The sequence below is a fragment of the Chelonoidis abingdonii genome, chromosome 3 (assembly GCF_003597395.2).
Source record: "Chelonoidis abingdonii isolate Lonesome George chromosome 3, CheloAbing_2.0, whole genome shotgun sequence".
In the NCBI taxonomy this organism is placed as follows: Eukaryota; Metazoa; Chordata; order Testudines; family Testudinidae; genus Chelonoidis; species Chelonoidis abingdonii.
In genome coordinates, this window is record NC_133771.1 from 5,718,057 (window position 1) to 5,743,147 (window position 25,091).

Genomic DNA, 25,091 nt, shown 5'->3' on the forward strand with positions numbered 1-25,091 from the left:
CCAAAGAGTTTACAGACTGAATAAGAAAAATACAGATGAGACCTGAAGCACTGGGAAGCCAAGAGATGTAAAAACAAGGGTCTGATTCTCCACCACCCTGCACTTTGTCATTTACATCAGGGTCACATGGGTGTAAAAGCTTCTTACCCTGGCTTTCCACAGCCACAAATGAGAACACACAGTGCAAGACAATGGAGAATCAGGCCCAATGCAGTGTTTTCTACTCTCGCAATTGTATCACAAGTCTCATGATGTTTGGGGCTTTTCTTAATGCCCCAGCTCCTGGAGTCATGTGAGCACATGACAATCTCCGCTTTCATTTAAAAAATAGCAAATTAGCCCTTCCTGCTTGAAAATGGACCCCCTAAAGGTTAAAAAACTATAAGGCAAATAAAAAGAATCCCCCACTTTATTTTAAAATCTCATGATTTGGGGGGCCTGACTCACGATGTTTGAATGTATTGGGTCAGTAATGCCTGCTGTTATGTGGGGGGTATGGAAGCACTTATCTTTACAGCCAAGCAAATAATCCATGGGGAATAATTTAGGCTGTGAATTCATCCCATTTCCTCTTCACCAATTCTCCATAAGAAGTTTACAGTGTACACAAATTTATCCCTATTTCAAAAATAATCACAGGGTGAGTTCAATGGGTAATTCCTGTTTAGGAATCAATTTGCTAGGGAGCGATGTGGCTAGCACAGGGCTGGGCAAACTACAGCCTGGGGGCCACATCCGGCTCTTCAGACATTGTAATTTGGCCCTCGGGTTCTCGCTGAGGAGCAGGGTCCAGGGCTTGCCCCACTCCACGTGTGCCGTGGCTCTGCACAGCTCCCGGAAGCAGCCGGCACGTCCCCGCTCCGGCTCCTACACATAGGGACAGCCAGGGGGCTCCGCATGTCGCCCCTGCAGCTCTCATTGGCTGGGAACCACAGCAGCTCTCATTGGCCGGGAACCAAGGCAAATGGGAGCTGCAGGGGCAGTGCCTGTGGACAGGGCAGCATGCAGAGCTGCCTGGCCAGAGTGAGGATGTGCGGCTACTTCCAGGAGCTGCTTGAGGTACGTGCTGCCTGGAGGCTGCACCCCTGATCCCCCTCCCACCCTCCGAACCCCTCGGTCCTAGCACAGAGCACCCTCCTGCACCCCCCAACCCCAATTTCGTGAGCCTTCATGGCCGGCCATACGATTTCCATACCCCGATGTGGCACTCAGGCCAAAAAGTTTGCCCACCCCTGGGCTAACATCTCCTTTGGCTCTCCGCAGCTGGGTGGGCTTTGTGTGAGCCTCAGACCCGTGCGGGGCGTCCAGGCTGGTCGCCAGGCACTGACAGCAGCTAGCCCTGTAGCATGGATTTAGGGAGGTAACAAAGGGCTGGACAATCATTAATTTATTGCACTAATGAACCCAACTCCGCCCCCTCTCAGGGCCAGTGCAAAGGGCAACAGACACAGGCTCAGGGACAAAGACTAGGCTAGAGCCCCCCCGGATCATAGTGCGACAAGCCCCGTGGGGTCTCTCTGGGGATCTGCGCTGTGTGTAAAGGGGTCTCAGCCCCGGGGGGTGGGGGGCGTGCAGAGCAGCTGCAAAGCGAGGCCTGTTTCCCGCTTCCGAGCAATCTCCTTGTTCAGGGTTGGAAGAAAGCGACTCTCCTGTCTCTTCCCCCGCCCCCTTCCGAGCCGCACCCCGCACCCTGGCGTGGGCTGCGGGAGCCGCTCCCTAGTCCCGGAGGGGCCGGCCGGGGGTGGAGCCCGGCTCCGGCCCAGGGACATAAAAGGAAAGACCCGGCTCCAGCGGCTCCTCTCTCCTGGGGTCCGATCGCCCCAGCGATGCCCGGAGACTCCGCCCGGCCCCCGCGCAGGCAGCGCCGAGCCCGGGGCTGCTGCAAACGGTGCCTCCCGGCCTGGGCCCCTCCCGCCGCTGCCTGCTCCCAGCCCAGGTAAAACCCAGCCCGGCAAGGGGCGCCGGCCGCTCTGCATCGGGCGGCGGGGGCGGGCGTTAGGCGGGGGCGGATCTTCCCGGACCCCCAGCTGGCAGGAGGGAGCGAGCCCCGGGCAGCAGCGGGGAGAGACGGTCCGATCCCCCCCAGCCCCGGAGCAGCAGCGGGGCAGAGACGGTCCGACCCCCCCAGAGCAGCGGCCCCTTCCCGGCCGCGCCCACCACCGCGGCGCTGCGGCGGCTCCCACTGGCCTGATGCCGCGTCACTCAGCGCCGCCGGCCGGGCTGGGCTCGGCTTCTCCCCGCAGTGAGTCAGAGGCCGCGATCGCAGCAGCAGCCGGGGCGGTTTTCCCAATCGGGGTGTTGCTCTCTGCGCCGGTTTGACTCCCCTTCTCCCCCGCCCCCGCAGGGCCATGGAGACCGACGCCGCTTCTGCCGCCGCCTCCTCCCGCCCTGGCGCCACCTTCAAAGAGGAGCTGCTCTGCCCCATCTGCTACGACCCCTTCCGCGAGGCCGTGACCCTGGGCTGCGGCCACAACTTCTGCCGGGCCTGCGTGAGCCGCTCGTGGGAGCACCAGCCCCGCCACGCGTGCCCCGTGTGCAAGGAGCTGGCCCCCCTGGGCGAGCTGCGGGTCAACCACACGCTCAACAACCTGGTGGAGATGCTCCTGCGGGAGGAGAGCCGGCGGGGCGCCCCGGCTGGGCCCACCCTGTGCACCCTGCACCGCGAGGAGGCCAAGCTCTTCTGCCACGACGACAAGGAGCTGGTGTGCGCCCTGTGCCAGAGCGCCAAGCAGCACCAGGGCCACAAGGTGTGGCCATTGGCGGAGACAGCCAAGGACTACAGGGTGAGTGGCCGGGGGTGGTGTGTGACCTGAGCGACACGCGGGCGCAGACGTGCAGGAGATGCACGTGCGAGGGCTGGAGTGTGGTGATGGGGAGGGTGTGTGCACGGAGGTGTGTGCTGGGCGGCGTGGACACCTGGCATGCAGGGCAACCCTGCACTGCATGCACAAGGGATTTGCCCTCAGCGGGCACCCCATGACCTAGGGGCTTATGGTATAGGTCCGGTTGTAGGCGGGATACAGGGATGTGCATGGCTGGAATACAGGGATGCACCCAATGGCACTTCCACGAGGGGAGTGGACTGCACCTCGGATTGCCCAGAGGGAGGTATATCTTGTGGTGGGAAGGGGGGGCCTCAGATGGGGGGGTGTGCACAGAGCTTTCCCCCTCTTGCAGAATATCATGCATGTGCAGCCCTGCCTTACATGCTAACTGCCTGAGGCTCCCGGGACTGGGATTTTGATGGCGCTCCCCTTAATTACTAGTATGAAGTAGGGGCAGCTGTAAGCAGGCAGCCGGCTGTAGTGTGACTGTGTGTTTGGGGGGGCAGGCCTGAGCGAAAGGCACCAGGTCTCTCTGCTCTTGCTCTGTTTCCAAGGTACTCTGCCTGTACAGGTGCTGCTTCACTGCTCTGCCAGCCCCTTTCCTCTCTGTATTGCCGCTTGCTGGGATACATTGAAAAGCTGGTGTGCCGTGTGGCTTGCCTGCCCAGTCCCCTGGCAGGACACCCAGGGCAGTCGCTTGCCTTGTTAGCAGTATGGCAGGAGCTGGAGAGAGCTCTGGAACAGGACAGCATGGGGTCCGGCCCACACTGTCCCCAGCCTGGAGACCGTTTGTGTGTCCTTGGCTGGTGAATGGCCGTGTCTCAGCAATGCTCCTGCCATGGCCCCACGCCTGGAGCAAGGGCAGTGAAGTGTGCTTAGCACCGGCATGGGGGAAGGACAAGATACTGTGGCAGAGCAGTGATGCTCCGAGCCTCTCCCCAGTCACGAGCCAGGGAACAGGGCAGCAGGGCCGATCTCCAGACAGTGGTTTTGCTCTTCCAGCCGGAAAAGGGAAATTGGAAATGCTGTCGTCACTGGCCGAGTGAGTCACTTGGGAGGGGGCTGTGCCTTAAATCAAACACGGCAGCAGCCATTGGGGCAGGCTCTGAAATCTGTTTATAACTCCGCCTGACAGTGCACAGGGAGGGTGTGTGTATGTGTGGAGGGGGTATGGTCTAGTGGTTGAGACACAGCCCTGGCAGTCAGGCCTCCTGCACTCTCATCCCAGCCATGCTGTGAGCAGGCGTGAGTCACTCCCCCTCTCGTTTAATGCTTCCTGTCTGCAAAACAGGGAGAATCAGCATTGGGAATATGGGAATTTCCAGGCAGGATCAGGCCCATGGCTCCTCTAGCCCAGGGTCTTGTCTCGGACAGTGGCCAGGACCAGATACTTCAGAAGAAGGGGCAAAACCCTGCAAGAGGTGTTCACTGGCTCCCCTGCCCCCAGGGGCAGTGTCTTAGGGGTTGTCTTACACGCTGAAGCAGGAGCGTTTAGATTCCTGAGAGAGTTGAGGCTGGACGGATGTTTGTAAGGTGCTCGGAGGTCCCCAGAGGAAAAGGGCTAGCAAAATGCAACTTGTTGTTGTTAATGAGCTAAGTTCCCTCTAAGCCACGTGGCCACGCAGCAGGCTATTATGCACCACGCAGGCGCTCAGAGCTGCGGTGAGGAGAGATGCCTCTCCCTGCTGGCACCCACCCAGCCCCGGCCTTGGCGTGGCTGGGAGATAGGTGCCTGTCTGCCCCAGCCCAGGTGCTGCTGCAGAGGGAGAGAGCTGGGGGGAGTCCTGTCTCCCTGTTGTAGCCCCAGGGCAGCCTGCACCCCCAGCCAGAGCCCCCAGCCCTGATCCCCTCATCCTTGGCCCTAGCCCAGAGCCGGAGTCGTCCTCCCCCCGCACCCCAGCCCTGAGCCCCGTCCCACACTCCAAACCCCTCGGCCTCACTCCTACCACGTCATAAATCAGCTCCATATTGATGCACATGACAAAATTCATTCCACACATGCTTGGGGGTGGGGGGGGAAAACAGAGGGAACAGTTCATGAGCTGGTGTGACTTCATGGGGGTGTGTGTATGTATATATGAAATAAATTACATACATGTGTATGTGTGTGTATATGTATAAAAATAAGTGGTCCCTAACAGAGGCCTACCATTGAGGAACGTGCTATATAAGGAGCATCTCCTTCTTGCAGGCCAAATGGAGGAACATGAAGAACTCCCTGCGGGACAAGGTGAAGGATTTCGGGGCAGTCCGGCGGTCGTACGAGTCAATCTCCAAGCACAACCAGGTAAACAGCCAGTTTGAAGTGGGTTGGCGGATTGGACAGCCGAGGAGATAGTCCTGCAGGCACTGCAAAGGGGGTCTTAGCTGATCGCAAGCCTGCAGCTGGTGGCTGTGGGGCCCAACCCACAGGGAATTGGCTGCTGAGGCTTTCTCACTGCTGCCAGGTGGAGCTGGGCAGGGCTGAGCTGAGTCACGAGTTAGAGTTGGTGCCACAGCCCAGGGCCACTATTATTTCTGTGTGACCAGTGCCTGAGGCTGGGCCTTGTTTGAAAACATCTCTCAGTGGAGCCTTTCATCCCGCAGGATCCAAAGGTCCTTTGCAAACTGTACCTAGCAGATCCCACTCCCATGGCAGAAATGCAGCCACCTCTGCAGTGGAACGCTGCCCCATCCTATGCCAGCAATCCCACATAACGGCAGGAGTGTGGTGGGGAGGCAGGCTGGGGTCACAGGAGGGAGGCTGCTTTCCGTGCAGGAGGCTGATACTGGGTGGGAAATGCTGTCTGGTCTCTAGAGCTCTGGCCCACTGCTGGGAAACCCGAGGGACAATGGCTCTTCCTGGTGATGGCGGCCAGTGAGGTTCTGCTGGAGCCCAAAGGAACAAGCGATAATGTGGCAGTCATCAGAGGGATGCCCTGGGGCTCAGGATCTGGGTTCAGCTGCAGGTTCTGTCAGACTCTGGGGGAACTTAGTTAAGCCATTTCACCACTTCCGTGTTCATTTCCCGTCAGCCAAACGGGCCTCCTGCCCTGTGTCCTATTTAGCAGAGCGGGTCAAAATAGCCCCCCCCTCCCCCCGCCTTATTTTTTCTTTCCAGGAAAAATGTCAGCTACATTTTCATTTTGAATGGCAACGTTTTGATTTGGGCTTTCAACTCCCTTCCCCTTGTTTTGGGTTTTCAGCTCTCCCCTTCCCTTTTCTTTTTTTCCAGAGGCCTTAAACAATAGGCATCAACTCCGTGGGTGCTCCAGGGCTGGAGCATCCACAGGGAAAAATTAGCGGGTGCTCCCCACCCACCGGCAGCCAAGCTCCTCCCTCCTCACTGCTTCCCCGTTCCTCCCCCTCCCTCCCAGCACTTCCTCCGCCCCCGCTGCCTAACAGCTGTGGGGCAATGCTTAGGACTTTCTGGGAGGAGCGGGGACACATCATGCTCAGGGGAGGAGGTGGAGAAGAGGTGGGGCAGGGGTGGGGACTTTGGGGAAGGAATGGAGGTAGGAATGGGGTGGGCACTTTGGGGAAGGGGTGGAATGCAGGTGGGGTGAGGGCAGGGCGGGGGTCAAGCACCTACCAGGCAGCAGGGAGGTCGGTCCCTGTGCCCGAAACCCAAAATGTTTTCCATCCAGGAAACACAAGCTCACATTTTTGCTTTGTTTTTTTCATTGAAAAATCAGCTTCAGATGGTTTTTGTGCAACCAAGATTTGGACACAACAGACTCTTTTTAATGAAAAAGTCATTGGACAAACTCTGAGCAGTCTTTTTAGATTGTAAACTCCTTGGGGCAGGGCCCCCCAGCTAAGTGCCACTGTCATACAAATAACATTCTTCCCTTCCTGCCCTAGAGTGGGGTCCTGTTGCCCTGTGGGTTGCTGTTGGGTGCAGGGACCCCTTGGGGGTGGGAAGAGTCGGGGCTAAGTCCGATCGCTGCTATGGTCCTGCCCTTCCTCTCGCCGGGCAGGTGGAGGTCGCCAGGCTGGAGGATCAGATCAGGAAGGAGTTCGAGAAGCTGCACGAGTTCCTGCGGGGTGAGGAGAAGGCCGTGCTGGCGGAGCTGCACGAGGAGGCCCGGCACAAGCAGGGCCTGATTGAGGGCAAGATCAAGAAGCTGTCGGAGGACAGCGATGCCCTGCTGCACGAGGTCAACCAGCTGCAGGCTGAGCTGACTGAGGATGACATCTCCTTCCTCAAGGTAATGCCATCCTCCTGCCTTCCTCCCTATCTATGCCTGCAGTGCTCACCTTGGCCCCCGTGACTCAGATGGGGGAGTTGTGGGTTGGGGGAGAGGTCGAACTACATCTTAGCTCTGCCCACTGTCAAAGCTCCGCCCACATCCCAGGGGAGCTAGAGGTTTCTGCTCAAATGATCAGCAGTGCAATGGTTAACACATGGCCATCGTTGGTCTTCAGCTATAGCTAATGCAGCCGCCTGCCTCTCCTGGGGCCAAATAAGCACAGGATTCCAGAGCCGCTGGGGGGCCTCTGTGTGGGAGCCTTTACCCCCCCAGAGAAGTAACGGAGGATCTAGAGACCAGGCAGGACATAAGCTGCAATTTGTCTGGGAACAATAATCTGAAACGGCACTTACCGGGGCAGGGGCAGGCCAGGGAGACCTCGCGCTGGGATGAGGTGGCAGTGAAGAATGGGTTTGCTGGGCAGAAGCCTCTCGTAGTAAGGAGCGGTGGGTCCCTCTCCATGTGGCTCTGGGTAGCCGGCATTTGTTCCAAGCATGGCTCCACCAAGGACGCTGGTGCATCCGAGAGGGTTTGGATACATGATGCCCAGAGCCACAAAGGACCAAGGGCTGAGGTGGTGGTGGGAGCTTGACCTGCAGTGAGCAAGAGGGTTCGCAGAGCTAGATACAAACAGCTTGGCTAAGGGGCATAAAACCTGTGAGCCAGTCCCCTCCCCTTCCCCCCTGGGTGGAGTAAACTGGCCTAGTGCCATGGACTTCAATGGCGCCCCCCTGATTGACACCAGCTGAGGATCTGTCCCTGTATTTGAAGGGTGCAATTGCTTGGGCTGAAAGCAAACCCATTAGGGCTGGTCTGCACTAGAATGAGAGTGACCCAGCTTCATCACTCGGGGTGAGAAAAATCCCCCGCCCAAGCGACGGCGGTAAGCCAGCCCGAGTCCCGTGTGGACAGCGCTGAGTTGATGGAAGAATTCTTCATCGACCTCGCTACCACCTCTTTGGGAGCTGGATCGCCTACGCCAATGGGAGATACCCCGAGTGTCTACACTGAAGCTGCAGCTGTGCTGCAGGAGTGGTTCACATGTAGACAAGCATAGGCACTGACTTCCATTGTTCCCGGCTGCTCGACCCCGCCCCTGCACCACCCGCATTCCATCCCTTCCCCAAAGTCCACGCTCCTTTCCTGCCCCCCTTTCCACCTGCTTCCTCCAAGTCCCCGCCTCTTCTCCGCCTCCTCCCCTGAGCGTGCTGTGTTCCTGCTCCTCCCCACTCCCTCCTGGAAAGTCCTAAGTGCCACCAAACAGCTGTTGGGCGGCAGGACACACTGGGAGGTAGGCGTAGGAGCAGGGACGCGGCACGCTGGGAGCGGGGGTGCTGAGGGGAGCTTGGCTGCCAGTGGGTGCAGAGCATCCACTATTTTTTCCCCATGGTCCCAGAGCACACACAGAGTCGACGCCTATGCAGACAATCCCTTAGTGTGCTACAGAAGGGACTGGGAGGGAAGGGAATGGGATGCAGCCGGGAAAGGAGACCTTGCCTGTCTCCTGCCTCTTCTGGGCAGTATGGGCAAAACAATCACGTGTTCAATGTAAATTCTCTCTGAAACCTGCTCAAAAGCATGTGGCTTTGTTGTAGGGGGGTTGCACTTTGGATTGCCCCAAACCTGGGCATGAGAATAGCAACCCCTCCCCATTTCTCCCCCTTCCCCCCCCGATTGTGCAGTCATATGCTCCAGTGCATAACTGGTCTCCAGGGCACATTTCTGCCCACCCACCATTGTCAGTTCCTTTGATCGTTACAAAAGCACCTTGTGCGGGTTTAACGTGCGGCGTTTCTCTCTCTTTCAGAAACACAAGAACCGCAAGCGCAGGTAGGTTCCTGAGCGTTTGAAATCCTGAATGTGCAGCTGGGGTTTATTGGCTCAAGGATGGCCCTCTTACACCAAGTCCCGCAGCGTTACCAATTCCAAGTGCAATGGCTTTGTCCATGACACAGACCCCACCTCGAAACCTTCCTGCAGGGGAACATGAAAACGCTGCAGGATGCATATGGCTGCGGCTGCGAATAGGTAGAGGTGGTACTTTGGTAGAGATCCTTGTTTTGGAGGGTGCAGAGTACCAGCAATTCCTGCTCATGCCAAGCAGCTCTGATGATTCAGCTCGTGATCCCTGAGGTCCCAGAGCAATTTACAAATATCACATGGTAAAGATGAGCCTGAGATATGAAATCGGGGTTGAAATCATTCTAATCTCACCCGCCGAAGCTCCACGTTGGGCCGTGAAGGTCTGGTCCAGGACTAATCTCCAGTATCCGAGGCAGGAATTACAACTCTGCTCCCCCTGCCCCTGAGAATGACCCTAGGCAGCTGTTCAGGCCTGGAAATGAAGGGCCCCCCTCACCAAATTAACAAAGGACGGTTACAGACAGGCTGTAACCACCCAAGGTGGACTCTAACCAGGGAAAGTGCTGTGGAATCCCTGAGGATTTGGTTTCAAGGCCCCATTTGAAAGACGATCCCTTCCCTCAGCACAGTGCCCCATAGTCTCATGCTGGGCTGACCCTGAGAGCAGAGGGCTGTCCTGACTCAGCAGTGCCTTGGAGATCTCCATCCCTGGCCTTGCTCTGTGGTGGGATGTTGGACTGCGGCTGTCACCTGCAGGCAGAACAGAACCTCCTCCCCGACTTAAGTGATCATTTTCAGTAACCCCCTGGAACATGGCCTCTCCTGACCGGTTCCGTGTAACCTCCTGCATCTCCACAGAATTGCCTGCACGGCAGAGGAGCCAGAAGCCATCTCGCCGGGAATGCTGGTTGATGTCCCCAAGTTCCTGGGGTCCCTGCAGTATGACGTGTGGAAAAAGATGCTGGACATCATTACAGTAGGTAAGGCAGTGCGGACACGGGGCAATGAGTGGGGTGGGCGAGTGGTGGCCAATGCACCGGGTAACTTAGAGCAGTGGTCTCCAAACTTTTTTGATCACGCACTCCATCAGTAAAAAATTTTTGAGCGTGCACCCCCTCCTCCGAACTGCTGAAGGGGAAAAATAGAAGTGGCATTGCTCTGGCGGCGCTCCTCCTGCTGCGCATCCCAAATGATCCTCTTGCACACCCCCTGGGATGCACGCACCCCACTTTGGAGACCACTGACTTAGAGCCACACAGCTGCTCAGACTTCCAGGCCGGGAGCACCATGGAGCTTTGCGTGCCTTCAAAGCTACTGGGGCTGTTCCACCTGGAGGCTAACAGCCTGCTGCTGCTAATGCACTTACTCGTTTCGCTCAGGTGGTAGAGGCCTATGGCATTGAAGGCTGTGGGTTCAAACCCTGCCGATGACCTGGATGTGGGGTTGTTACGCTGGCGCATGGAATTCAGGCTGATTTGTGTCTTAGGACACAGAGCTAAGAGCCTGACCAAACCCGCTGGCTGGGAGCTATAACGGATTCCTCCTCTGATCTGCAGAGAATAACACACCCTGAACAGCAGATTACAGGTAGCAGCCATAGGTGCTGCATAAACGGACTCCAGATGCTGCTAAACTGAACTGTAAACTGGTGGAGAAGAGAGCTTGACTCTCCACTCTTACATTTGAGCTAGAGAGGCGGTCCCATCTCGACTTACACACACGCAGATCCTCGTTTTATCCACTAGGGGGCAGTGGGACACACAGAATGACCACACTGGATCAGACCAATGGTCCATCTAGCCCAGTATCCTGTCTTCTGATGGTGGCTGGTGCCAGGTGCTTCAGAGGGAATGAACAGAACAAGGTCTTCTCTCTAGTGATCCATCCCCCTTTGGCCAGTTCCAGCTTCTGGCAGTTAGAGGCTTAGGGACACCCAGGGCATGGCGTTGTGCCCCTGACCATCTTGGCTAATAGTCACTGACGGACCAATCCTCCACGACAACTTATCTAGTTCTCTTTTTTGAACCCAGTTATACTTTTGGCCTTCACAACATCCCCTGGCAACCAGTTCCACAGGTTAACTGTGTGTTGTATGAAGAAATACGTCCTGTTTCTTTTAAACCTGCTGCCTGTTAATTTCATTGGGTGACCCTTGGTTCTTGTGTGTTATGAGGAGGAGTAAATAACACTTTCTCCACATCAGTCATGATTTTATAGACTTCTCTCATATCCCTCCTTACTCATCCTTTTTTCTAAGCTGAACAGTCCCAGTCTCTTTGTACTTTTTCCATTTCCAATTCCAATATCTTTTTTTTTGAGATGGGTTGACCAGATCTGCACGCAGTATTCAAGGTGTGGGCGTACTGTGCATTTATATAGTGGCAGCATAATATTATGAGTCTTATTATCTATCCCTTTCCTAATGATTCCTAACATTCTGTTCACTTTTTTTGACTGCTGCTGCATATTGAGTGGATGCTTTTCAGAGAACTATCCAGGATAACTTAAAGATCTTTCTTGAATGGTAACAGCTAATTTACATTCCATCAGTTTGTGTGTGTATAGTTGGGATTATTTTTTCCAATGGGCATTTATCAACACTGCATTTCACCTGTTTTGTTGCCAGTCACTCAGTTTAGTGAGATCCTGTTGTAACTCTTCGCAGTCACCTTTGGACTTAACTCTGTCCTGAGTAATTTTGTATCATCTGTAAAAGCAGCAAAGAATCCCGTGGCACCTTAGACTAACAGACGTTTTGGAGCATGAGCTTTTGTGGGTGAATACCCACTTCGTCAGATGCAGCTACCTGCATCTGACGAAGTGGGTATTCACCCACAAAAGCTCATGCTCCAAAACGTCTGTTAGTCTAAGGTGCCACAGGATTCTTTGCTGCTTTTACAGATCCAGACTAACAGGGCTACCCCTCTGATACTTTGTATCATCTGCAAACTTTGCCACCTGTTTACCCCTTGTTCCAGATCATTTATGAATATGTTGAACAGCACTGGTCCCAGTACAAATCCTACTTTCTGAAAGTCCAAGTACACTATATCCACTGGATCACCCTTGTTCACATGTTTCCTGACACTCGCAAAGAATTCTAATAGATTGGTGGGGCATGATTTCCCTTTACAAAAGCAGTGTTGACTCTTCCATCAAAAATGGTGTTCATCTATGTGTTGGCATGACCTCCTCTATTCTTTACTCTAGTTTCAGCCAATTTGCATGGTACTGAAGTTAGGCTCACGGGCTTGTAATTGCCAAGATCGTTTCTGGAACCTTTTTTTAAAAAATTGCATTACATTAGCTACCCTCCAGTTATCTGACACTGACTGATTTAAGCAATAGGTTAAATACCCTAGAGAGTAGTTCCGCAGTTTCATATCTGAGTTCATTCAGAACTCTTGGGTGATGCCATCTGGTCCTGGTGACTTATAACTGTGTGATGTATGATTTGTTCCAAAACCTCCTCTATTGACACCTCCATCTGGGACAGTTCCTCAGATCTGTCACCTAAAAAAGAATGGCTTGTGTGTGGGAATGTCCCTCATGTCCTCTGCAGTGAAGACTGATGCAAAGAATTCATTTAGCTTCTCTGCACTGGTCTTGTCTTGAGTGCTCCTTTAGCATTTCAGTCGTCCAGTGGCCCCACTAGTTGTTTGGCAAGCTTCTTGCATCTGATGTACTTAACTTTTTTGCTGTTTAGTTTGACAAGAACTAGCAAAAGACATTCATTTTTGGCCTATCTAATTATACTTGACTTGTGAGAGTTTATGCTCCTTTCTGTTTTCCTCAGTTGAGATTTGTCAAGGCTGATTCCCCACTCTGGCACTTCAAGCGCAGAAGGTGGGAGCCCCCAAGGATTCTAAAAATTTAAATACAGCAAAAATGCAATCCTGTCCTTAAAGGAAAATTTTATTAAAACAAAAAGAAAATACATCTGGAACTTTGGCTTTTGCTAGATTTTTAAAAGAGCAATTCCAAAAAATTAAGCATCCAAACTAGCTTTCTTGGGGGTTTAGCGTAAAGCGAACAAAAGCATCTGGGGTTAGCACAGAGGAGTCCGCAAGCCTTACAGTAAATAAATCAACCTAATCCCATCTATCTAAACATTCCCGGTCCCAGTGAATCCTTCTAGTTATGGATGATGATTTTTCATACCTGGTCCAAGCTTCACCCAGCATTCCAGCTGCTCCCATCTCTCCAGCCCAGAGAGAACAACAGAGACACAAAAGAGAGCTTTTTTCCCATTTGAAAGTTCTAGCCTTCCATTGGCTCTTTTGGTCAGGTGCCCATTCCCTTCCTTTTACCTGCAGGATCTTTTAGCCCTTTACAGATGAAGCAAGCAGCCACCAAGAGGGACTTTAGAGCTAACTGGCTGGCTGGGTGTCCGTAAAAGGGAGTCCCCTCCCCTCCCTTTGTTTATCACAGGATTTGACTTCCAATTGTTGAAGGATCCCTTTTTGCTTCTAACCTCCTTTTCTACTCTGTTTAGCCATGGTGGCACTTCTATTTTTTTGGTCCTCCTATTAGTTTCCTTTGGTGGTTTTGAAGTTTCCATGCAGCTTGCAGGCATTTCACTCTTGTGGCTGTGCCTTTTAATTTCTAACTAGCTTCCTCATGTTTGTCTAGTTCCCCTTTTGGGTGTTAAATGCTTCTGTGGTCTTTTCAACCCTACAAGGCTGTTTAAATGTGATTACATTATGGTTGCTATCACTTTGTGGTTCAGCTGTTTTTCTCTTGCACCAGATCCTGTGCGCCACTTAGGACTAAATCAAGAATTGCCTCTCTCCTTGTGATTTCCAGGACTAACCGCTTCCAGAAACAATTTCTACACACTATCAAGGACTGCATCTTTGCATCCTGTCCTGAGGTGACATGTACCCAGTCAATATGGGGTTAGTTGAAATCCCCCATTAGTGGGTTTTCTGGTTTTTGTTTGTTTTTTTTGTAGCCTCTCTAATCTCCCTATTTCACAGTCACTGCCACATCCTGCTTCTGTGTCAGTTGTATATTCCTACTGTTAGGAGGGAGGGATAGCTCAGTGGTTTGAGCATTAGCCTGCTGAACCCAGGGCTGTGAGTTCAATCCTTGAGGGGGCCACTTAAGGATCAGGGGAAAAAATTGGTCCTGCTAGTGAAGGCAGGGGATTGGACTCGATGACCTTTTCAAGGTCCCTTCCAGTTCTAGGAGATGATATATCTCCATTTCTTTCTTTTTTTCTTATTCTAGATTCTTTATTATTCAAACGTGGAATTTCTATCTGTAAAGTCTATGATACTGTTTCACATGGTGATTCTTTCACCTACAGTGCCACTCCCGCATCAGTGTGACCTACTCTGTCATTCCTATGTCAGATACTAGTGGTATCTCTGTCCCTCTCCCCCAGCCAATGGGAGCTGTGGGGGGCATCGCCTGCAGCAGACATTGCCAGCAGCTTGGCTGCCTGCGTCTCTCCTCCACAGGCTGCAGTGGGGTGGTTTTCGGACTGAAGACAACTGGGACTCAGACTCCTGCTGTTGTCAGATGCTACCAGTGTGGTGCTCTGCTCTGTTCAATGTTGGTATCGCTCGGCTGCGTGCATGTGTTCCCTCTGTGTGCTGCCCCAACTCTGCAGACAGCTGACACAGCAGACCCGAAGAGAACCCCCAATGACCACAGAGTCTAGTAAGGTACGAAGGCACGTCGGCCAGGTTTATTGCCGTATTGGATACAGTAGTAGTTCTCCGCAGATTACTTAGTCTACCGAGCATACTACAAATATGTACCCACGGTCAATGGACTCGGCTCAGTCAGTGGCGGGACTTTCCACTGCCCCCTAGGCCGGACAAAGACATCGCCCCAGGGATGCATTCTTATACACAGGTACAAACAAGTTACACATCCCTCCTGACGTATTGAGGTGCAGCCCCTCTGCGTAGTAAGGTACAACCCCTCTACGTAGTAAGGTGCCGCCTCTCACCTTGTACATGTTGGTTAGAACAAAACAACTCTATCCATCATATTACCCTTTTGCCTCCGTCATTGGGATGCATCAGCCTGTTCCTTGTTATTTGTGTGGAATGTGCAAGTATGTGAATGTTCTGATCTCCAGTGTTCAGTACCTTTTTAAGTACGTATCTCCTTGCAGCATCAGCCCTTTCCTTGCCAGCTTCTGTGAGCAGGGCCTGCCTCTGGCTCACAGCTCAACTTTGCTTTGTTAGCAATGTCTTGACCATTACTTTAGCTCAGGCCTCAGGCCTCATACCAGGCCTCTGATACCAAGGTTTATATCTCAGGGCCTCCTCTTACTACACCTGCTATATATTTTGTACCCTAGTATCACCATGTTGAATGGAATAACATTATTCCACCAAGTTTCTGTGATGTTGCTTATATCAATATCCTCCTTTTAATACTAGGCCCTCAAGTTCGCCCATTTTAGGATTTAGACTTCTTGTATTTGTATACAAGCACTTATAACATTTGTCAGTATTTAGTTGTTGGCCTTCATGTGATGTGATTGGATGGGACTCTTTCCTTTTGACTGTTTCTCTTCCGTTCCTACCAGTATTGTCATCTTCTCACTTTCTATCCTAGTCAAGAGGAGAAGAATAGCCTTTAATAAATCCTCCCCTCAGAGTGGCGTCTGTTGGCTTCCCCCAGCCCTAAGTTTAAAAACTCCCCTGACTTTTTTAACTTTTATGTGCCAGAAATCTGGGTCCATTTTGTCTTAGCCAAAGCCCATCCCTCCCGAATCTCTCCTCCAAACACCATCGTTTCATCCACCCATGAGGCCCTGCACTTCTGTCTGTCTAACTGGCCCTGTGCGTGGATCTGGAAGCACTTCTGAGAATACTCCCATGGAGGTCCTGGACTTGAATCTCTTACCCAGTGCACCTATCCTTGCACCTATCAGTCTATCCTAGAGAGGTTTTCTTCTCTGTACACAGCAGCTTAGCTCTACCTTTTACTGAGTATATTTGGGAGGGGGGGTGATGTGTGGGGCTCAGAACTGGCATAGGAGGGGGATGCTGTGGGTTTGACAGGTGCAATGGCAGAGATGGAGGGACAGGCTAGGGACCCTCTAGGGTAGCTGGGGGTGCTGCAGCTGAAGAGGAAAAGGGATAACTACAGGGTTATATCAGGGGTTTCCACCAGGGGGTGCTGCTGCTCGGGACCAAGCTGTATTGGCCGAGTTCATCAGCGGGTTTAGGCCTGCAGCGGCAGGGGCTGAGCTGGGGATGCCCAAGCAGAGCCTTGGGGTGGGGGACCTTACTCACAACTTCAAGCTCCAGTCCAATCTTGCTTTGGCACATAAGGGGTTAACCATACATGGCTGGTTCTGCACACTGCACCCATGCTCCTGTCATGATAACCAGGTGAGGAGCCTGCCAGGCATGGTGAATCTGGGCTGGGAGGGGCAAGGCCCCTGCTCAGATTTCCGCGCCCCCCCCCCCCCTCCCCGACCGCACGCAGGATAGCGCTGGGTGCAGGAGGGGGCCGTCTGCCCAATTTCACGCCCTGCAACGAGCTGGTGGCAGCAAGCGATCCAGCCGGAGAGAGGGGAGACAGCTCCTGTTAGCACAGTAGGATCAGATTGTCTGGGAAAGGGGGTGAACAGCCAGAGCTGAGTGGAGTCCAGTCACAGCAGGGATGGTGGTGTCGGGGGAGAGGAGGGGGGTTGAAAAGAGCATGTAAAAATCCCTACAGGCCAGATTCATCCTGGATGTAACCCGCTGACTCCAGGAGTCTCACTGGGGTAGGGAACACTGCAGCTGGGGAGATGCCCCTGGGCAAGGCTTGTCGAGTGCCGACACCACGTGGCCCACGCTGTCCGGGACGTGAAGGGTGACGATTCCGGCCTCAGAAACATTGAGTTCAGTGCAGCTCCAAGTTCACCCGGCAGGACTCGAGCAGGACCTCCCAGGGGTCTGGTCACACCAGCCACGGGCTGTAACCTTCCTGAGAAACAGCTGTTGCTCTCCACAGGCGCCATTGGCATAGCGGGTACCTCTCCAGCAGTGCCGATGGTGCGCGGACATCTCTGCGGGGGGAGGGCCCAACACTTGTCCAGTTTCTAAAAAAAGTGACTGCCATTCCCATGCCCCAAACGGGTAAAATAGAATTAAGGCAGAGACTATGTTGCCATTTGAAACTTTTAATAGGAAAAAACCACAGAGGGCAGGGGTGGGGGTGAGGGTGGGGGGTGGTCTCATTTGGACAGGCCCTAGAAATCTTATCACTGTCATGGGTTTAGAGCCGGAAAGGAGGGAGGGCGTGAAGATGACCTCTGGCTAAGGCTCTGCTCTGGGACTTGGGGATCGGGGTCACATTCTCAACTCTGCAATGGACTCCCCGTGTGACTGGCTATGTCCCTTCCAGCTGTCCGGCTCGGCTGGGAAACGAGGCAGGATACCCTGTAGTAATGCTCTGAGGTGCTAGGGAGATCAGACGTACTTAGGTGGGAGTGTTCCCTGCTGGCTGTAGATGTGGCAAATACTTCCATTGCCATAATGCCTGGCTGCCCACAGCTGGTGCCGTGCTAGGGGCTGTACAAACGCCCAGCCAAGGAGAGACCCCGCCCCAAAGGCCTGACAATCTTATAGATGGACTGGAGAGCCGGAGTCATGCAGACGATAGGAGGTGTGTGGTGCCCAGGCAGTTATGGGCAGCGCAAACCACGTGGCACCTGATGTTCCCTGGGGACACGCCAGCAGGGTTGCTCTGAGGAGGGACTTGAAGGTGTGTTGGTGGGGGTTACGAGTCTGGACTGGGGCTTTTCCCCAGACACAAGGGGTGGGCTGGGGGAGAGGTTGGGTGGTGGAGGCTGGCAAGTGGGGTGTTTGCCCTGGGCTGTACCTCATGCCAGCACGATGCTAGCTCCAAAGGCCGCTCTTGGCACCTGACAAATCTCCTTTCTCAGTTCCCTTCAGCTTTGACCCCAACTCTGCCGCGGGCTGGCTCACCGTCTCCAGTAACCTCACCAGCATCACCAACGGCAGCTACAAGCTACTGGTGGACAACCCGGAGCGCTTCTCCTCAGCCCCCTGCATCCTGGGCTCCCGGGGCTTCTCCAAGGGCTCCCACGTGTGGGAGGTGGACCTGGGCGGGCTCACGAACTGGCGCGTGGGCGTGGCCAAGGAGCGCGGCAGCCGCCGGTGGAACTTCCACCATGACGCCCGCTCGGGCTTCTGGTACATCTACCGTCTGCAGGGCGCGGACAGCGAGATGTGCCGGGCCTCCAACTCGTCCAGGTCGGAGACGGTGCTCCGGGACCTCAAGCGGATCCGGGTAGAACTGGATTGCGACGAGGGCGAGCTCTCCTTCTACGACGCCGACCAGAATAGCCATATCTACACCTTCCATGAGCAGTTCAGTGGCGAGGTTTTCCCCTATTTCTACGTGGGCAACCCAAAGCCTGATACACCGCCTGGGTCCCTCAGGATCTGCCCTCTGCGCATCCTGATCAAGGAGGACCTTCCACTTTAGGCTGCTCAACACAACCAGTAAAGGCTCCCCCTCCTGGCTTGCCCCTTTCCCATCTTCCAAGAGCCTTTCTACAGTGTCTTCCATCAGGCTGTACTCCAATGGACTAACCCCCTCAGGCCCCTGGTTTCTGGCTTGGGGTTTCTCACGGGAACCTGTTACTGGTGGGTTTTTATTTTCTACTCTTTGCCTCCATAACAGATTGTGGCTCTTTTTTTTTTTTTTCTTTTTAATAAACCTCCATGGTGGCAGAACACAGCAGTGGTCTCATGTGGATTGTGTTCTGAGTCACAAATTCCAAGCGTCTCCTTTTGAATTTTCGTCAAAGGTTCAGTTAGCTGCCAAACCCCTCCCCCTCCTTTTGGGGGTGGGGGGAATCACTGCTGAGTTGGGAAAGCATTTTCTTTACAGGCTGAGCCCGTGGAACTCATGGTCACATGATGCTGAGGCCAAGAGCTTCTCAGGATTCAAAAAATGGGCGTGGGCCTGTGGCTCATGAGACTATTCTGTTATAAAACCCCTCCTGCCCCAGCACATAAACCAGCTACCAGAGGGCAGGGTAGCAGGTACTCAAGAAACTCCCTCTGCCCTGAGGGAATTTCAGAATTACCCCTGTGTAAGGTTTCTTGCACTTCGTCCTTGAGTATCTAGTGTAGACCACAGGTGAGACAAGGTCCTGCACTAATTAGACCACTGGTCCATTACAGTGCATTGTATAGAGCCTCCTCTTCACTCTGTCCCTTGGCTGCTATAAAAATAACCCCAAGCTCTTGCATGGAGAGTTTCATGAGCTTGAAAGACAAAAGGGCTGTAGCTGTTTTTTCGATATGAAAATGGGGGCACTGAGAGCCTCAGGGGAATGGTCATAACCTACAAAGCCTCTTTGTCCAAGGTAATAGGCTCAAATTCAGGCCAAGTCAATAGAGCTCAGCAGCAGGTCCTGTGTTCTGGTTGAGCGGCCGCAGGGAAATGAGTGAATGTTCCTGATCTCGGACTCCTGCATGTCACAGTGGGCAGCTTGAGTAGCCAGGAGCTCTGAACTCCCCTTGTCCAGCCTCTTCACAGTGAGAATAATCCCTGACTGAGTAGCATCAACAAGTGATCAACTTTGCACCTTTTCTTTAGTGTTAACTTCTGAGTAACCCATCATCTCCCTGGCCCCAGCTGCTCTGTTCCTAAATGACTGGATACCTCTACACAGGCTGACATGAGGCCATCTAATAAAAGCATCAGTGGATCTTAAAGCACTTCACAGAGGAGGTCCGTGTCGCCTCCATTTTACAGATCTGGAAGCTGAGGCACAGAGCTGACTTTGACTTGGACCCAGTGGCAGTGCTGGGAATAGGATACAGGTCTCCAGAGGTCTCCACCAGCCTGTGCTCCCCGGAGTTGTCTTCTGTGGATGAGAGAGAAAGTAAAACCACACCTAACCCACCTGGCTACCTACAGTAGTGGCTGTGCAGAACGTGACTGAATCCAAAAGATTGGGAGATTCCTCAAACTGGCTCTGTTGGCCATAAGCCAAACCTGATCTGCATGGCAGGGCTTTGGCACATTTTCAGCCCAAAGTGCCCCAACCAGACTCCTCCTAGATAACTGATCACTTCCCATTTTTATATAAGGTGTAAAATTCAACTCACCCTTAATCACAGAGCTCTGGCCAGGACTTCCACAACCCGTGATGTCTTGTGTCCTGCACGACTCCAGTGTTTCATCTGAGCATGTTTGATCCTTGTGCTGTAGCAGGGAGCGCAGGTGTGCAAAAGGCAGACCCAGACGCTTCTGGGCACTGGACAGCCCGGATGTGTAAGAAGGACCTGAGACTGAGAAGAGTGGCTTTTCACCCCTTCCTTGTCGAACCTCAAAGAGTTCTGACGGACTGTTAACTTTTGGAGCTTGTGACTCTGAGTCTGACCTCAAACAGGCTTTAGATTGGTGTAACCCTGTTGCTTTCATTGGAGTTATTCCTGGTTTCCCCCCAGGGTACCTGAGATCAGAATCATGCCCTCTGTATAAGAGGGTAATGTGAACTGTATTAATTCAAAGACGTGAGAGGAATGTGCCCGAGATTTATGGTGACCAGATGTCCTGATTTTATAGGGACAGTCCTGATTTTTTGTGTGTTTTTTCTTATGTAGGCTCCTATTACCCCCCCACCCCCGTCCCCATTTTTCACATTTGCTGTCTGGTCGCCCTACCAAGATTCAAAGGTGGTTTGGAGCTCTTGTAAGCAGCCATGGGGAGATCTAGGCCAGTATGTTCTTGGAATCAGAACTGCCTCCCTCTGAGCCCCCAAACTGGGCTAAGCAGCCTTCGGAAGATGTCCCTATCTACTGGATATGGGCGGAAATGCAGGTCAGCTGGCTGAGAAGTCAAGAAATGCACCTGATTGGCAGATCCTATTACGGCTTGTCCTGCCTTCCGTGGCCATGGAGAACAACTCATCAGTGTCCCCTTTCTAACCGCCTAGAACCAATTTTAAGCCTCTCGCGTCATGAAAGCTGACTCAAGCTGCTCTAACGCCTCTCCTCCAGTCTGAGAGGTCACAATCCGTTTGGGAGCCGAAACCAGACCTCCACAATGACAGAGGAACTGGGTGTGACCGAGGGACTCCATGCAGTGAGTCGTGAGAGCTGATTCCAAGAGTCCCACTTTCATTTTCAGCATGGTCTCAGGCACCTAATTTACAGCCTGAAATCTCCGGTATTAAGTGTGTGTGTGGGAAGGAGGGGATGGGGAGGAGTTAATTGCGAATCAGGTATTTCCCTTCAGCTGGGTGAAAGACAAGACTCCAAATCGCCTTCACACCACCCCCTTGAGTGCCAAGGTAAGCGGATTTTGGTGGAGGAAAGTATGTTAAGAATTGGGGGGGGGGGGGGGGGGCTGTGAATTTTTTCAGTTCTTCAACCAGACTTCCTCCCCCTCCACGCCCCCAACAAACATACACATTCCTGCGCAATGGGGCTGCTCCTCCATGGAGCCCACATCAGACATACCCACCCTCCTCTCTATGATAAGCTATTTGAATCCAGCTCTGCCCTTTCCTGCCTGTCCATTAATTCCTGGGGAGAACCAGAAGAGTGGAGGTGAATTTGAATTGAAATTGACACTGATTCAAACTGCATTATGTCCCTGGGTAAGATACAACATATGATGCATCTCATATGCTGCCTATTGTATAACTTTAGCAGCAGCTGGAATTACTGCCTGGACAGAAATGGCCTGAAGAGCTCTCTCTTATTACGTAACCTGTTTAATGTGGTAGCATCTAGAGGCCGACCAAGTCTGGGCCCTGCGGTGTCAGGTGCTGTACAAACTTTCCCAATGTTTAATAAATTTTCAGGTCAAAAGAGGCAAAGAGTCCTGTGGCACCTTATAGACTAACAGATGTTTTGGAGCATGAGCCTTCGTGGGTGAATACCCACTTCGTCGGATGCATGGTCAAAAGAGCATCTAGTCTGATGACCTGCAGAACTCAGGGCTGTGAACTTACCCAGCCTGTGACCATTCCTAGCCCAGAGAGCTTTCAGTCCAAGAGAGAAGAGGTGGATTAAGCATTTCAAGGTAAGAATTGCTGGTTGCTTTCCTGTAGCTTGGGATGTTAAGAATCCCCCTTAAATCCACTATGTGCCTCTGAATGCTTTGGGGTCTCGGTCTTTCCATCCACGCTTATCTTAAAGGCCTGGTCTGCATTCATTTTGTGTACCAGTAGAACTATTTCAGTTATGGGTATGATTTTGTAACCTATATAGGTAAAACGGTTGTGATGGGATCCCTGGGGTGCAACCTGGAATTGGGGTACCACTGTGCCCCCTTAACTATCCAGCCTGGGCTGGCTCTCTCAATGCTTTGCTAGTGACAAGCAGCAAACCCCTCCAGGTGCTGTGATCACTCAGCACAACAGCATGTGGAGCCCCACAGCCAGCTAGATGGCATGAATGCTCCCAGAACCACTCACAAATCATACAGTCACCAGCAAATCTCCCAAGCCCCCAGCTTTGCACCCCAGGAATGTACCATCCTGCCCTGGTAAGAAGCTGACCAGTGTAAGTTTATTACTAAGGCTAAGATTTAGTCATGGGTATTTATAGTCCAAGTCTTGGACAGGTCATGAACAGTAAACAAAAATCACAGCGGGGGCAGGGGGGGCCCTGCACAGAGGCTCCAAGGACCACTCTCATGATGGCCTTCAGGGCCACCCCCAGGACCGCTGTTTCTCCAGTGGTCCCTGGGGCTTCCCCCAGAACTGTTGCTGGGGAGTTTCTCAGGGCTGCTGCTCCGGCTGCCCCCAGGACCGCTGTTGCTCAGGTGATCCTTGGGGGCCAGCTGCACCAGCCGCTCCTGGGACCAGCTGCTTGGGCACCTGGTGGCCAGCCACACTGGCCACTGCAGCTGCGGAAGTCACGGAGGTGGCGGAAGGTCATGGAATCTGTGACTTTCACAATCTCTGTGACAGAATCGCAGCCTTATTACCCAGTCCACCCCTCCCTTGATGTGGAGAGAACACGCACCAGCCTTTGTAAACTGAGCTGAGATTTTTCAAGCACTTCAACCAAAACACACTGTTTTAGGTAAGATATAAAACAGGTTTATTAACTACAGAAAGATCGATTTTAAGTGGTTGGCACAAAAGTTCAGTGATAGTTATCAAAGAAAATAAAAGGCACGTGCACAGTCTAAATCTTAACCCTTATTAGACTAGGCAGTATTCAGATCAAGCAACTTTCTCACTGCACTGGATGTTGCAGGTTGGTTATAATTCTTAGTACACAGGCTTCCCCCTTGAGCCCGGGACCAGTCTCCTCAGTTCAAGTCATCTTCCCAGCGTCCTTGTTGCTTCCTGCATAGGTGGGTGAGGAGAAAGGGCACAGTGGCATCAGGCTGTGGCCTATTTTATATCGTCCGTCCTTGTGGCTGGAAAACACGAACTCAGCTATGTCCTGGTGGGCTTTGCTGAGTCACAGACTTGAGCAGTGCCCCACTGTACGGTGCTTCTCTTACAGCCTTGTAAATCCCTGGTTTACAACTCCCCTGCTGATTAATGGTCACCGGGGCGGCTCCAGCCCCCAGCATGCCAAGCGCGTGCTTGGGGCGGCAAGCCGCGGGGGACGCTCTACTGGCGCTGCGAGGGTGGCAGGCAAACCACCAGAGGCAACCTGCCTGCTGTGCTTGGGGCAGCAAAATCCCTAGAGCCGCCCCTGGTGGTCGCTTAACACCCTCCAGGGAGTGGCTCACGTCCTGTGTTATCAGTGGGGAACTAGCAGTAAAGACTCTCAAACAGACAACACGTTTCAGTAACAACCATGCAGCAAAATCTCATAACTTCATACACACTAACAATATACATATCTGGACAGAACGATGGGTTTTGGCAGATCATGACGTTTCATGTGATATCTTACAGGGTATGCTTTGTATGGAATATATCATAATTATGACAGGGAGAATAGGGGGGCTCCCAGGTTCTGCTTTGAGGTAGAGACTGCCACAGCCATACAATCCCTCTAGTGTGGACACAGTTATACTGGTCAGGGTACAGCTCATCCTGACTCTGCTTACACTGGTATAAAGGTGACTTGTAGACTGGTATAGCTTATTTCCCTCCCTGTTCAGGAATGTAAGGGGGTGTACTGGCCCATTAAGTCAGGGTGGAGTGGAGGGGTGCAGAAGACTCTGTTCTAGCAACGTTAACACGAGCACAGGCTTACAGAGCAGTGGAAACTGGAAGAGAGGAACTGGTCCAGGGGAGTTAGCAGGGGGGTGGGAAGATTCCAGGTCACTGTCATTGAAGGGCCCAGGATCAGGAGCTCTGTAGGGTAGGATGGGGCAGAACGTCCCTCTCCCTGGGCCAATCAGGGGAAGCTTTCGAAAGGAGGGCAGTATAGTTACTGCCTTCCCTCGCAGAACAGGGTATGTGTGGGCAGAGAAGGAAGCCAGCGCTGAAAAGCTACACTTCTGCTGAGTGGAATAAGCCACCAGCAACATTGTAGGGGGGAAAGCGAGAGGGAAAACAATTTTTCATGTAGAACTTGCCCTGGGATGTGCCTAAGGGGGACAGGTGTGTAACAGGTGGCTTGCCCATAGGCTGGAGCGTTGGGGCTAAGCCAGCACTGATGAGCCCCACCTTCGAGGAATCCAGGATCCCGATATAAAAGGCAGCACAAGCTGCAGCGGGGACTGGAGGGAGTAGCAGAGACCGCCAGAGGCAGGAGGCTTAGCAGTGAGCTGAGGAAGCTCTGGAGATGTGTGAACTCGGAGGGTTGCTGAACCATTGTGTAGTGAGTGGTTTGATTACACTTCAGTTCATTATGAAATCTACCCAAGTGCCCAAATAACCAGGGTCAGTGAGGTTTATTGCCCTAAGCCGATAAGAATATAGGCCAGGGGAAAGCTTCAACAGGGTATCAGTCCCTGGGAAGCCCGTCCCGTGCAGCGTTGTTACATTCACCTCACCAAAGGGACACCCTACAGCTGGCATTAGTTACATGATAAGAATATAAGAACGGCCGTACTGGGTCAGACCAAAGGCCCATCCAGCCCAGTATCTGTCTTCCGACAGTGGCCAATGCCAGGTGCCCCAGAGGCAGTGAACCTAACAGGCAATGATCAAGTGATCTCTCTCCTGCCATCCATCTCCACCCCCTGACAAACAGAGGCTAGGGACACCATTCCTTACCCATCCTGGCTAATAGCTATTTATGGA

The 25,091-nt window shown here is 53.0% G+C and overlaps 1 protein-coding gene across 1 annotated transcript; it reads left to right on the top strand.

Annotated features, from left to right (window-relative positions):
* The first annotated feature begins 1,722 nt into the window (after positions 1–1,722).
* On the top strand, positions 1,723–18,551 carry TRIM35 (tripartite motif containing 35). Its single transcript, XM_032790549.2, has 7 exons — positions 1,723–1,936; positions 2,345–2,783; positions 5,017–5,112; positions 6,785–7,015; positions 8,865–8,887; positions 9,779–9,900; positions 17,826–18,551. Exons 1-7 carry the CDS (start codon positions 1,827–1,829, stop codon positions 18,389–18,391), a joined length of 1,587 nt encoding a protein of 528 aa, XP_032646440.1. The 5' UTR covers positions 1,723–1,826; the 3' UTR covers positions 18,392–18,551.
* The last annotated feature ends 6,540 nt before the right edge of the window (positions 18,552–25,091 follow it).